This window comes from Sciurus vulgaris, assembly GCF_902686455.1.
Source record: "Sciurus vulgaris genome assembly, chromosome: 15".
NCBI classification, from domain to species: domain Eukaryota; kingdom Metazoa; phylum Chordata; class Mammalia; order Rodentia; family Sciuridae; genus Sciurus; species Sciurus vulgaris.
The window spans coordinates 10,824,721-10,839,743 of NC_136476.1; the positions used below are offsets into that span (position 1 = coordinate 10,824,721).

General features: G+C 33.7%; 1 protein-coding gene across 7 annotated transcripts in view; it reads right to left on the reverse strand.

The window, feature by feature from the left end:
- VPS13A (vacuolar protein sorting 13 homolog A) overlaps positions 1-15,023 on the reverse strand; it is a 250,147-nt gene that overhangs the window by 156,151 nt on the left and 78,973 nt on the right. For all 7 annotated transcript variants that reach the window (XM_079112077.1, XM_079112076.1, XM_079112082.1 and 4 more), the window contains 3 exons: positions 4,501-4,585; positions 1,353-1,507; positions 765-921 (listed from right to left, as the gene is read on the reverse strand). In XM_079112077.1, coding sequence (XP_078968203.1) covers positions 765-921; positions 1,353-1,507; positions 4,501-4,585 — 397 coding nt within the window. The remainder of the gene's footprint in view (positions 1-764; positions 922-1,352; positions 1,508-4,500; positions 4,586-15,023) is intronic.

The following is a 15,023-nucleotide window of genomic DNA, read 5'->3' on the forward strand; positions in this document are numbered from 1 at the left end:
TTTGTAGTAAATTGTTACAGTAGTAACAGGAAACTAATTTGGTGTTCCTGTATTAAATGTAGATTTAAAATTTAATCATATTTGATTTCCCTTAATGAAAAAAACAAAATCTTCATTTTATTTCTGGTCTACCCCTTCCTCAGACTACCAACTATAAGAAAAGTCAAAAACTAACTCTGCTATGGTTTGGATGTGGTTTGTCCCCCCAGGATTAATGTGCTAGAGGCCCGGTCCTCAGTGTTGTGGTGGTAAGGTGGTCAAACCTTCAAGAGATAGAGTTTAGTGGGAAATGATTAGGTCACTGGGGACACTGTCCTGAGGAGGCATGAATATAGTTCTTGTGGGACCCCAGTTAGTTTCTCTTGGAGTGAATAATTATAACAGAGTGAGCCTGATCCCTGGATCAGCCTCTGGCTTTCTGTCTCACCATGTGATCTCTACTACACATACTCCTGCCATAATGCCACCCACAAAGAGGTCCTCATCAGAAGTCAAATAAATGGAGCCACTAGAGCTTGGCCTTTCAACCTCCAAATTTATGAGCTAATTGAGCCTCTTTTCTATACTTACTATTCAATCTCAAGTATTTTGTTATAGCAATGGAAAACAGACTAGTATGAACTATAAAAGTACGAACATAATACAATAGTTCTCTGAGAATATTTTAGCAAATGTACTAATTCAAAGCCTAAAAGAATTGAAAGTTCTCCAGCAGGTAAATGATGAAATTTATTTATTTATTTTTAAGAAATAGAGATTCTTACCTACGTATTCTGGGCATTTTAAGCAGAACTCTTTCAAAAAGGCACTTGCTTTCAAATCAAATGTTCTAAGTTCAACTTCTGTGCCTAATCCTAAAACATCAATTTCTACCACAGGTAGTTCACAATCTCCCACAAGGTGATAAAATTGAATCAAAACCTGAAGAAGAATGGAAAATGAAACTACCACTATTAACACAAAATCATGTTTACTTGCACAGTGGTTATATATGGATATATGAAATGTATATGCACATACGCACATGCTATACATGATGTACTATGTATTTAAAACTTAGAAGCAATTTTATGATCACTACTCCACATATAATCATCACTCCATTTACTATACAATCATTTTTAAGAAATATGTATTGAAAACCCACAACATATCACATCTAAACACCTAATTCTTGATTAAATAAGTTATTCTTCAGAAAAAAGAAAGGGGAGGATGAAAGGGAATCACATAGCACCATACAGAAAATCTGCTTTTACTTTAACTGAGATGTAGTACCTATTAGCAATGAGGCTGCAAATGGTAGACATGACAATTTAAATAACTGGTATTAATTTTACCATGTCACATACCTCTGCTACTTCAAATCGCATTTTAAACTCAGACAAATTTACTGAACAATCTTGCTTTTGTAACTTTTTGTGTTGAATATGTTTAATTCTAGTTGGAACTTGAGGAAACTCTCCCAAGGGACTACATGGTGCATCAAAAAATTCTTCCTCTGAGTCTAAATTTCAAGAATATCATTTCAGTCAATAATAAAAAATCATCAATTTAATAACTATAATAACTTTTCTGAAATATAAACATTAAAACAGTAAGATATATTTTAAAAATTTAATAGAAACATGAGAATTAAGGTAAATGGAAAAGAATACAGGAATTACTTTTGAACAAATAGCATTCTTGACAACAACAAAAAAAAGTATAGGAAAACTATAAAAAGTAATCCTTAGCTTACAGAAGATCACCTTATAAAATTATTAGTCTATTTCAAAGTTTCACAAGAATATTTTACAGTAAATGACAATAGCAAGATTACACACATCACAAATACTCAGAGTAACATGATAAAATGATCATTTACCTGAATAGTCTAACAGGACTTAGATATAAGCTCTGCAACATTAGTGGCAGAAAGCAGGCCCTGAAGTTTGAATGAAGCAACATGCCCCTCCATTTGCAGTTTTTTTAATGTAATTTCAGTCACCCACAGCTCAAAAATATTAAATGAAAAATTCCAAGAAACTATTTAAAATTATTAAAAGGTTTAAACTGCATGCTATCCTGAGTAGCATTAGGAAGGCTTGCACTATTCCAAGAATACGAATTATTCTTTTGTCAGTATATTGTAGGAGCAAAGAAAGAAGTCTCCCTTCTCTTTCTGAAAGTCTGAAAGTTTGCTGGCATGAACTGATGATAACAGGAAAAAAATACATATATTTATTAACACGCAAAGAGGAGAATCACAGGATTGTGATTATCCAAACAACCCAATGAGGTTCAGGTATTTATATACTCTTCTTTAGAAGGGAAATGTGACAATTGGAGAGGTAGTAAATGATTTTAGGTAAATGAATAGGCTCAATGCTCAGATAAAGTCAGATTCTCTTTGGGAATTGAATGGTCCTAGGAGATAAACAATAGCTTATACAAATTTGGTCCAGGTGCAGTTATATTCTTCAATTTTCCTTCCTGCAGACATGAGTTCAGCTAAAGATCATTGTTTCCATATTTGGCAGTTTTAGGCTTTGTGTGGTATCATGGAAAAAGCTTTTCCAGCATCTGCTACTCTTCAAATACCTTTAATTTAAAATAATCAGCATGCTAAAGTGTCATCTTTGGAGGTGTATTCCCTGGACTACTTCAGTATTCATACCACAAACAATACACATCCATCAGTCACTTAGCAACCATCTTGATTATCAGATGGACTCCTGTGGAACTGTAGTGTGTGTGTACATGTAACCCTTATTTTATTCACTTGGCTCCAGCCCAAGAGTAGTGATGCTAGCAATTCAAACATGCCAGAGAGAAGCCATAAAATGTTTCCTTTAAGTTAAAAGGCAAAAGTTCTGAATTTTTAAGGAAAGCAAAAACCATATGCTGATGTTGCCAGGATCCACTCTAGAAATGAGGACTCTGTGAAACTGACAAAAAAAAAATCCATGTTCGTTTCACTGTCATACCTCATATATGGCTATACCTCACAAAGCCACAGTGCAATATTTAGTGTTTAAGTAAGGTGAAAAGCACATTGAACTTAATCACAGTTATACACATATAGGAAAAAATAGTATTAATAGAATTTGGTACTATCTGTGATTTCAGACATCCACTGGGAGTATAAAAATGTATCTTCCATGAATAAAGGGAGATTACCATATACTATACAACTACTATACAATATGCAACTATTTTTTTTCTCTTTCCATATATTCAGATATCCCCCGACCTTTAAAAGGATCAAAAACGTGAAAAACATTCAACCACTAAATAAAACTAAAAAGAGACTTAAAGGAATCTACAATAATCTGAAATATATCCCTAATAACCTAAAACTGAAGTTAAGAGTACATGACCTCACTAAATTTCCTCTCTGATTAGCATATACAAAAATGTATAGCTTAGAAAATGGGATTAGGATGTCACTTTTTGTTATTTAACATTTGGCCTTTTTAAGTCTTAAAAATACAGAAACACTTTTTTTTTCCAGTTTGGTCATGAAAAAACAGATATTAGGTATTAGAATATTTACAATATTTTATATGTGAATTTTGGTATTAAAACTTGATTTTTCTTCAATAAATAAAAAATATAAAAGTTTTTCCTATACCAAATTCTCCAAATAACTAAATACCACATTACAAATTAGACATCTACAGAGTTTTGTGGAATTTTTTAATCCCAAATTCAATAAACATTATTTACTTACTAGTGATTCTTGGCATTAAAAATTCAACTTATACCAAAAACAAAAAAAGAGAGAAAAGGAAAAAAAATCCTATCACAAAAGCAACTTTAAGCAATATCCAAATTGTGTTATATTAAAGAAATTTCAATGAAAATATCTTCATAATATAAAAATATCTGCTACTGCCTATTTTTTTTAATATGACTATAGCAGATGAGACTATACCATTCCATGTCTTTTTGACAAAAGGGTTATATTGAGTTCATTACTTTGAGAAACAACATACACAGACACAACTCTGAAGATAAAGCATAAGTTTCCCTTTATAAGGGATGTTAAAATTTATAAAGGATATATACCTTTGTAAGGATGTCTCCTGTATAAGAAAGATAACTCTTACATGAGAAATTCTTATCAAAGGGGAAGATGCTGCCTTCATTCAGCATAATAAATCTTATCCTTTTATACCATACCTCTCCTGGTTACATTTCTGAAACCTCCCTCCCCCTAGTACAGCAGCACAAAACTCCTTTTCTCTATTTAGTCCAAATTGGTATATAAGCTCAAGTTTTAATCGTCCTTTGAGTTACTAATCTCCAGTGCTTCCCATGTAAAATTAAAATTTAACTGTTCATAAATTTGGTAGTTTACTCTTGCAGTCTTTATTTTCAAAAAACCTAGGTTAAAAGAAAAAAAATATTTCCCTTTCTCTAAATATTCATATCAGGAAAATATGCTTCAAAATGGAAACTGTTTTAATAATATAGGTATGATAACAAAAATTTCCTTAAGCAATTTCATTTTACCATCCTCAGTAATATATGGAAGTTCCAAGATAGGAATTATTTTCTGTGAAATATGTGTTGGTCCAGATGCAGTAGATGCTTGAATCTGGGGGAGAAAAAAAGCAATTTACTGTCAAATAGCACAAAATTTTTTTATTCAAAACTGTCAATTTGGACAAGACACTCAATTTAAATGATCTGAGAAAAAAATCAAGTCTAAATTAGAAAGGTACATTATAAAATGTAGATTTAAAGATTTATAAATTTTAAAGTTCTAAACATGAATTATAGAACTGTTATAATTTCCTTGATAATAAGCTGTAAGAAACAAATCAGATAAATTTTAACCCAATATTTTACTAAATAAGGAAACCATCTCCAGGACATCCATGACAACGAACCACAAATCTCAACATTGAAGGCCTCTAGAGAGTGTGCAATTTTACTTTTATTTTTTAGGGATATTTCAGTAAATTTACTTTTTTACTGCATTGGGCAACATAACATATAAAGACATATAATACTAAAAATAACATGCCTGAATCTTTGACCCAGACCAAGAAATAAAACGTTACCATACCCTGATCTTAGAAGCATCTCATGTGTTCCTTGTTGTTCACATTTCCTACACTGATCATGATCTTCTTTTAATTTAGTTGTTTATATTTAAATTCCTAAAATTAATTATCTAACAATACAATGTTTAGTATGTCCCTTTCTAAACTGTAGAAAAAGTATCACATATATTTTCTTGAGACTTCCTTCTTTTACAAAATAATCTAGATTTTAATTGTACCAACAGTTCACAATTTTCACTAACTTGTAGTTCAATGAGGAATAAACCAATATTTACTTATTTGTCCACCACTCTTGTTGAAAACTATTTACAGATTTTTGCTTTTATTTACAGAACCACTATAAGCATACTTGAAGATTTTAAAGATTTTTGCAAAGAGTAGAATTTTGTGGTTACCTTATAAAGAATTATCAAACTATTTTCACAAGTGTTTAAACATATTACACTAATACCAGCAGTAGATGTGAAGTTTGCATATCTCCTTATCCACACAAATACTTATGGTTTTCAAACTTAACCAACTGAACTGGAAAATTCACCTTAGTTTTAATCAGAAATTCATAAATGTGCAATAGATATGCATCATATCATAGTTTCATAGGCTCTATGTGTTTGCCCTTTGCTGAAAGTGTTTTAATTTTGCAGAGAAGAAACAGTACAATTATTAAAACAGTATAACCTACTACATATTATTACTATTATTTTCCTCTTTTACCCTATATGTGTTAGATTTTGGAATTTACACTCATTTTCTAAAACACCCTGAAATGTTTTTGAAGGAAGCTCCTCCCTAGTCACTGAACCTCACTGTTGCATGTATCAATGTAACCCCCATAGTATTGCATTGTATATGCCATTATTTTTTATCCACTCACTTCTTGATAGATAACTGTAATTTTTCCCTGCTTTTAAAAAATATACATATATATTTATAATTATAGGTAGACACAATACCTTTATTTTATTTTTATGTGGTACTGAGGATCAAACCCAAGGCCTCAGTTGTGCTAGAACACTCCACCACTAAGCCACAACCCCAGCCCCTTCCCTGCTTTTTAATATGGTAAATAACCTTACTATGAGCATTCAAGTTCAAGTTTTTTAGTGGGCATGTTTTCACTTCTTAGATAAAAAATCTACTAATAGAATTTCCAAGTTGTGCAGTAAGTATGTATTTATTTAACAAACTCACCAAACTATTCTCCAAAAGGGTTATACCATGTTCTAGTCACAATAGCAAAGTATGAGAGTCTTAAATCTGTATCATGTCAATACCCTGACATGGTGCTGTCATTCTTAGTTATTCTAATCAATGTTTAGTGATATTTTAAGTCTGGGTTCAATTCTCTAATGGGTAATCAAGCTGAACATCTTTTCAGATTATATGTTTACCCATTAATTATTGAGTTGCTGGTCTCCTTATATATTTTGGAAACAAATCCTTGGTAAGATGTATGTGTTGAAGACATTTTTATACAGTGGATGGATAGATGGATGTTCTTTGGTTTCTCTTTTATAACAGTGTCTTTCAAAGAAGGCAAATTTAGTTTTCATGAAATCCAAGTTATCTTTCTTTTATGCTATATTTGCTATATTTGTGCTTTTTATATCTAAAGAGATCTTTGCCTACCGCAAAGACTCCAAAGATTTTCTTTCATGTTTTGTGTTCCAGAAACTATTCCTTTGTCATTTAACTTTAGGTCTATGTTCCAATCTCAAGTTAGATTCTATATATAGTATGAGGTAAGGGTAGAATTTCATTTGTTTCCCATATGAAAACCTAGTTGTTTAGCAGCATTTATTGTGAAAAGCAAATCCCTAACCCCTCAATTTAATAAATTAATCAGATAGTATAGATTTATTTAAAATGTTATTCTGCTTTACTCATCAGCTTGTTAATCCTTCAGCCAATATCATACTTTGTTGCATAAAGTAGCTATATGGTAAGCCTTAAAACTGCTTTACAACCCACTGAATTCAGGACATGCTACACCCCAGCCAAATATGGTACTATGTATTTGAGAGAACAGCAACAAGGTCTCACTGACATCCTTTTCTCTTAAAGTAGGTCATAAAATAATTCTTTGACCTTCCTCTAAACTATGTCAGAGACATAGATGAATCCACTAATTGGGCTCCAACTCTCATAACTCAATCACTTTACCTCTAAACTTCCTTGCATTGTCTCACACATGAGCTTTTGAGGGACAATTCATATCCAAATCATTAAGGAGACTAAAAATTTCATAAAATAAAACAACAATGAAGAGTGCCACAAAGGTTTGCCACATAAATTGCTTCTTCCTTTCATGAAACACAACCTGTTTGACAGCATTTTACCCACAAAGGAACTTTTTCCAAAATTGGGAGTTAATCCTTTTAAACCTCATCAATGTCTTGTCAACTAAGTTTATATAATACTCTGAGTCTTTGCTATCATTCCAACCGTGTTAACTGCCTTTTCACCAGAAATAGATTCAAGTCACCGCTTTCTTTGCTCATTTGTTAAAAGTTTTATCATGAGACTGCAGTAATTCATTCAGTTCAGGCTCTACTTTTAATTCTAGTTATCTTGCCATTTCTATGACATCTGCAATTATTACATTCACTGAAGTCTTGAATCCCTTCAAGTCATCCATGAGAATTAAAACTGATTCCTTCCACACCCCTTTTTAATGTTGATATTTTTGACCTCTTTCTATGAGTCACAAGGGTACTTACTGGCATCTACAACAGTGAATCCTTTCAAGGTGGTTTCACTTCACTTTGCCCATCAGGGAAATAGTTATCTATAGCAGTAATAGACCTATAAAATGTATTTCTTCAATAATAAGACTTGAAAATTCAAATTACTCCTTGATCCATGAGCTTTCAAGTGGGCATTGTTATTAGCAGGCATAAAAGCCTAAGTTTTGTTGTACCTTTCTGTCAGAGATTGTTCGTGACCATGCACACTGTCAATGAGCAGTAATATTTTTAAAACACTTTTTTTTTTTTTAAGCAGTAGTTGTCAAGAGTGTGATCAAATATTCAATAAACCACTATTTGGGGAAAATCCAATGTAATATAACTGACTATAAGTTCTATAAGACCAAAGAGGCAGAAACAAGATCAGACAAAATGCAATCTACAGAGACTTACTGACTAAAGTCAAGAGGGCACTAAGGTTGGCACATCCCTACAACTTCAAAGGGAGGAAGCTTATGTAATGGTCAGAACAAGAGTGGCTTTCCTCTAAGTCAGAATGTAAACAATTTATCTCAAGCTAACATCAAAGCTGTCAGGCAAAGACGTAGGGGCAATCAAAGCAGTTATGACTTGCTGCAGTCAGATTAGGCTGAATCCCTACCACCAAGCTGTAAACAGAGGTACTGTCATAGGCGTTATTTTCTATTTATAGAGCTCAGGAAAAGTAGATTCAGCATTTTCTTAAAGGCCTAGGATTATGACAAGGGTATATAAGCTCTGGCTTCCACTTAAAAGTCACAAGCTACATCAGCTCATCCTTTGAAACCTAGAATGAAGGCCCTGATTCCTTTCTAAGTAGTTACGGAAGTTCTAGATAATGTTTTCTTCTAATATAAAGCTGTTTTGTCTATATCAAACATGCTTTGTGTAGCATGATCAATTAACTTAGCATGATCTGGATAACTTGCTATAGCGTCTACATTGGTACTTGCTGATTCACCTTGTACTTTTGTTATGGAGATGATTTCTCTCCTTACACGTCAAGAATCAACCTCTGCTAGCTTCAACTTTTCTACTATAGCTTTCTCACCTCTCTCAGGCTTCACAGAACTGAAGAGAGTTATGGTCTTGCTCTGAATTAATCTTTGATTTAAAGGAACACTGTGTATAGTTTGAGATTCTATCCTGACAACTAAAACTTCTTCCATATCAGCAATAGGCAGTTTCACTTGTCTTAACATTTGTTATTTTCACTGAAATAGCACTTGGAATTTGCTTCAAAAATGTATACTCTGGTATTTGTAAATTAGCTGATAGATTTGCACAAGAAGCCTAGCTTTTAGCCCATCTCATCATTGGACACATCTTCCTCACTAAGCTTAATCACTTCCTGCTTTTGATTTAAGTAAGGGATGTGTAACTCTTTCACTTAGATTCTAAGAGGCTTAATTTTATTATTTTTTTGTTTTTCACTAAGCTGCATTCCCCAGTTCTTTTTTGTGTTTTATTTGGAGACAGGGTCTCCCTGAGTTGCTTAGGGCCTCACTAAATTGCTGAGGTTGGCTTTGAACTTGCTATTCTCCTGCCTAAGTTTCCAGAGCTGCTGGGATTACGGGCATGAACCATGGCACTCAGTGAGGCCTAATGATAATACTGCTGTGTCTCAGGGAACAGGGAGGCCAGGGAGGCCTGAGGAGACTGTGGATCACAGATGACTATGACTGATACAGTAATGAAAACATTTAAAATACTGAGAATTATCAAAATACGGCAAAGCAAAAGAAATTCAGCACATAGTCTTGTTTAAAAAAAAAAAAAATGGTGCTAACAAATTGCTTAACACGGGTTTGCCGCAATCCTTCAGTTCATTTAAAAAAATTATCTGTGAAACATAATAAAGCAAAGTGGAACAAAATGATTTATGCCTGCATTACAAAGAGACACCAAGAAAAATCTGAATAGGCCCTGCTAAATTTTTTCCAGCTTTTTACCATTAGATATTGTTCTCCAATTGTATTTCTGCATAACTGTCCATAAAAATACTTCATCGTTTTTAAGTCTTCACCTATGAAGGCTCTGTGTCACATAAAACTTATGTTAAATAAATTTGATTTTTTTCTTATTAATCTTTTATTACAGGGGTCTCAGCCATGATCCCTCTGATGGATAAGAAGTCTTTTCTCCTGTACTAAATCAACTACTGAAAATCTTTGAACACTATTCTTATCAAAAGTTGTTTAGTCTGGACCAGGCACAGTAGGGCACACCTATAATCCCAGCAGGAGGCTGCAATCTCAGGAGGCTGAGGAAGGAAAATCTCAAGTTCAAAGCCAGACTCAGCAAAAATGAAGTACATAAGCAACTCAGTGAAACCCTGTCTCTAAATAAAATACAAAATAGGGCTGGGGATATGGCTCAGCAGTCGAGTACCCTGAGTTCAATCCTGGATATCCAAAACAAAAGAAAAAAAAAAAGGTTGTTTAGTCTATTATATATCCTTTCATTTCCATATAAACTTTATAATAAGCTTATTATTGTCTAGAAGAAAGCTATGCTAATATTTTGATTGAGATTGTAAGAAATCTATACTTTGGAGAGATTTCTACCTTAATAAATTAGGTCCACTGACTGTAAATTAGTACAACAGCTATGGAAATCAGTATGGAGGGCTCCTCAAAAGACTAGGCATGGAACCACCATATGATCCAGCTATACCACTTTATAGTACTTACATGCATACCCATGTTTAGAGCCCCACAATTCACAACAGCCCAACTATGAAACCAGCCTAGGTATTCATCAACAGATGAATGGATAAAGAAAATGTCACACACTCACTCACACACACACACACACACACACACACACACAAAATGGAGTTTTATTCAGTCATAAATAAAATGAAATTATGGCATTTGCAGGAAAATAGATGGAACTAGAGACCAACATGTTAAGTGAAAAAAGTCAGACTCAGAAGATTAAGGGTCATATGTTTCCTCTCATACATGGAAGATAGCAAGGAAAAAGGAAAACCAAGGTGGGAGTGATCTCCTAAAATTCAATAGGAGATCAGTAGAGAAAAGGGACCAAAGGGTGAGAAGAAGGGAGGGAAAGGGGAAATGCTAGGGAGTGATACTGGCCAAATTATAGTTATAATATGTGCATGTATGAATATCTAACAATACATCTCCTCAATATGTACAACTATATGCCAATAAAAAATGTGGGAAAAAAAAGAAATTAGGTCTATCAACCTTGAGTGCATATATGATTCCATTTATTTAAGTCTTTTTTAATCTTTGAAAACTTTTTAATATTCTTAGCTTATGGGTCTGGTACTTCTTTTAAATTTTTCCTAAATATTTAACCTGTGAAAGGAATTTTTTCTTAATTTCATTTTTAGATACAACTAATTTTTTTACATTGATATTGTATCCTGCAACCTTATAAAACTTCCTATTATTTGTGATATTTTCACACATTCTTTAGTACTCTCTTCATTTTTCATCATATTACCTGCAAACCAAGATAGTCTTACTTTTTCTTTTCTAACCAGTCTTTATTTTTCTTGACTTATTGTGGAGGCTAGAACCTTTGACATGAATTTGACTAGAAATAGGAGAAAACACGATTCTTGTACTATTCTTAATTTTATGAGGAAAGCAGTCTTCTTCCAAATAACTATGATAACAGTTGGTTTTTCTAAGATGTCCTTCACAAGGTAGAGAAGTTCTCTCCTATTCCCAGTTTGTTACGAGATTTTTTTTATCATGAACAGATGTCGGATTCTGTCAATGCTTTTTCCACCTCTTCTGAGATTATACTTTCTTTTCTTAACTTTATTAGTGGGGTTAATAGGCTTGATTGATGACTCATACTTGCATTCCTAGCATAAAAAATCCTTTACTCAAAGTGTATTATACTTTTTAAATATCATAGTATTTGGTTGTAACATTTGTTAAGGATTTCTGTACTGATGTTAATTAACATACCGGTTTGTAGTTTCTTTAGTTTTCTTAGAGTTCTTTTGTCTGGTTACAATATCAGGATAAAGCATGCCGAAAAAACAAGAAAGTACGGCCCATTCACAGAAGAAATTAGCAGAAACAGTTCCTTCAGAAGTACAGGCATCATACTTACTCCAAAAAGACTTTAAATAAACTATCTTAAATATGTATAGAAACCTAAAAGGAACCATGAATGAAGAGCTCAAGGAACCCAGAAAAGTAATGTCAAAACAAATAAATATCAATAAATAGAGAAATTGTAAAAAGGAATCAAAAATTCTAGATACAAAAAGTATAATACTGGAAAGGAAAGAATTATTAAGGAAGTTCAACAGCAAATTTGGGCAAGCAAAATTTTAAAATCAATAAACATCAAGATAGGTTAACTAAAACTATCAAGTATAAGGAATAGAAAGAATACAAATTAAGAAAAGTGAACAAACCCAGAGGAACCTGAGAGCTGTAATCAATTGGGCCAATATACATATCATGAGATTCTAAGGAGGAGATCTGAGGAAGATCTGAAAAGGGTATCTCAAGAAATCATTGACAAAAAGTTCCTTAATTTTAATAGGCAAGAATCTGCAAATCCAGTAAGGTCAGTAAAGTCAAAGTGGGATATATTCAAAGAGATCTACACTGAAACATAATCAAAGTCCTAAAAAGCAAAGAGAGAAACTTGGAAAGCAACAAGAGAGAAGCAACTTACCATATAACATTAATAACATAACTCAGTAATATTAATTTTTTAGCAGAAACCATGGTGAACAGAAGGCAAGAGAATGGTATATTTAAAGTACTAAAAGAAAAGCTATCAACCAAGAAGTCAACATCTAAAATTACCAACCAAGAATCCAGTATCTAGCAAAACTGCCCTGCAAAAATAAGGGCAAAATTAAGATGTTGCCAAAAATCAAAAGCTGAGAGAGTTTATTACCACTAGGCCTACCCAACATAAGAAGGTTAAAGAAAGCCCTTCAGATTGAAGTAAATGGGCATTTGTGATAGAATAAAATACAAATTTGGCTTTTTTCCTGGCTTCTTGGTATGCAACTTCTAAAGATTTAATGGAATCTTCAAAGCGATACGTCTTTTTGTATGTTAATGAGTGACTGGTAGCTGGTGGACTGTAGGTACCAGAAATGAGAGTTAGTCACCAGAAAGACAAAGGTAGCATTGGACAGCTGGGACTTTCAACCCTAACCCCTAATCTTCAGGGAGGGGCGAGGGAATGAAGGTTAAGCTGATAACCAATGTAATGAAGCCTCCATAAAAAGTCAAAAGGATAGGGTTCACAGTACTTACAGATGGTTAAACATGGAAGTTCCCAGAAAATAGCACAATCAGAGAAGGTGTAGAAGTTCCATGTCCCTCCCCCAATACCTCAGCATATGTATCTCTTCATCTGTAACCTTTCTAATATCCTTTGTACTAAACTGGTAAGTTGTGTTTCTATTGTGTAAGTAAACTGGTAAGTGTTAAGTGTTTCTAATGAGTTCTATAAGGCACTTTATCAAATAAATGGAACTTAAAGGGAGAATTGTGAGAATCCTGACAAAAAGCCAGCTACTCAAATACCCTGTTGGTTGAACTGCAAATTAGTACAACCAACCACTTTGGAAAGCAGTATGGAGATTCCTCAAAAGATGAGGAATAGAACCACCATATAACCCACTGATATACTATCCATTCCTTCATATTTATCCAAATGAACAATATATAGTGATACACACACACACACACACATACCAATGTTTATAGCAGCACAATTCACAACAGCAAAGTTATGGAAGCAGCCTAAATGTCCATCTATAAACAAACAAATACAGAAAATGTGGTATAGACACATAATGGAGTTGTATTCAGGCATAATGAAGAATGAAATTACTTCATTTGCTGGTAAATGGATAGAACTGGCAAACATCATGCTAACTGATATAAGCCAGACCCAGAAAGTTGAGGGTCAAATATTCTCTGTTGCATGCACAAGCAAGAGAGAAAAAAAAAACAATCAGAAGAGAAGCAGGGGACCTGGGAAAAGGAGGGTGGAAGAAGATACGAAGAACTGGAGAATGAAGTCAACAAAATATCTATGTGCACTTATGAATATATCACAGTGCATTTCAATTTTACACTTACTATAATGCATCCATAAAAACATACATACATGAATTTTTTTAAAAAAATGGAAACCCAATAGAGTAGAGGAAAGGGATTAGGGGAGGGGTTCATATAGAAGGGTTTGTTTTGCATGTAACATTTATGAATATGTCAAAATGAACCCCATATATGAATAACTAATATGCACTTAAAAAAAAAAAAAAAAAACACCTGGGCTTTCAATTTACATCTGAAGTGGAAGGAGAGACTCTTGGGCAGTGATCCCTTTACCTGTCAGATCTGACATTATCCACAGGCAGACTATATAACAGAAATTAATTCAAGGATGGATGTCTAGTGTCCACTGATGCAATACTGCTTTCCTGGTGTGGGAGGACAAAGAGAAACTTCCTATATCTGATACCAGAAATATGTTATTGCATGAAACTATAAAAGAAACTGAGTCTGAGTTCATCTTATTCTATATCATCAGACTACTAGATATAACTCAAGGCTTAAAATGTAATAAAGATCTCCAGTAGAGGTAAATGCATGGGCAAACACATAAAGAAGTATTGTTACACTTTTAGTTAGCAATTGTACTTTTAATTTCCCAGATTTATGGGAAATAAGAATAAAAATAATTGTAACCCTATGCTCTTGCACATCCAAAGCATAAAGATACAATTTGTTGTGGAGGGTCGTCCATATCTAGCAGAATCAGATTTGGTTAAGCCATGGGATACAGATGACTGACTTCTAGGAACTGGCAGTCATGACCGACTGTTACAGATAGTCTGGGAAGTAAGTGGTGCTGTGCGGGAGTGGCTCACTGTCTGACTGATATGCTAGTTCCCTAAACAAATGATTCCCCTAACTCTGCCCCATCCTGTTCATTATAGAAGAAGCCCCTCCCGGTCTTGGCCCACTTTACCTGTGTGACTATAAAATAAAGGAGAGTTGGGCTACTCCATCTTGTTAGAGGCCAGATCTGGTATGGGCCCAATCCATCAAGCCCCCTCCCATTTGAAAAGAGTATTGGCTCTTGTGTGTTTATTGATTAGATAAGTTTATGGGTAATTAATTGATTTACAGCCAGCATCAACCTCCAGCAGATAACCCTTCCCTCATCCATGCAGGCCATGGCTGAAACCCCCACAATTTGTGACAAC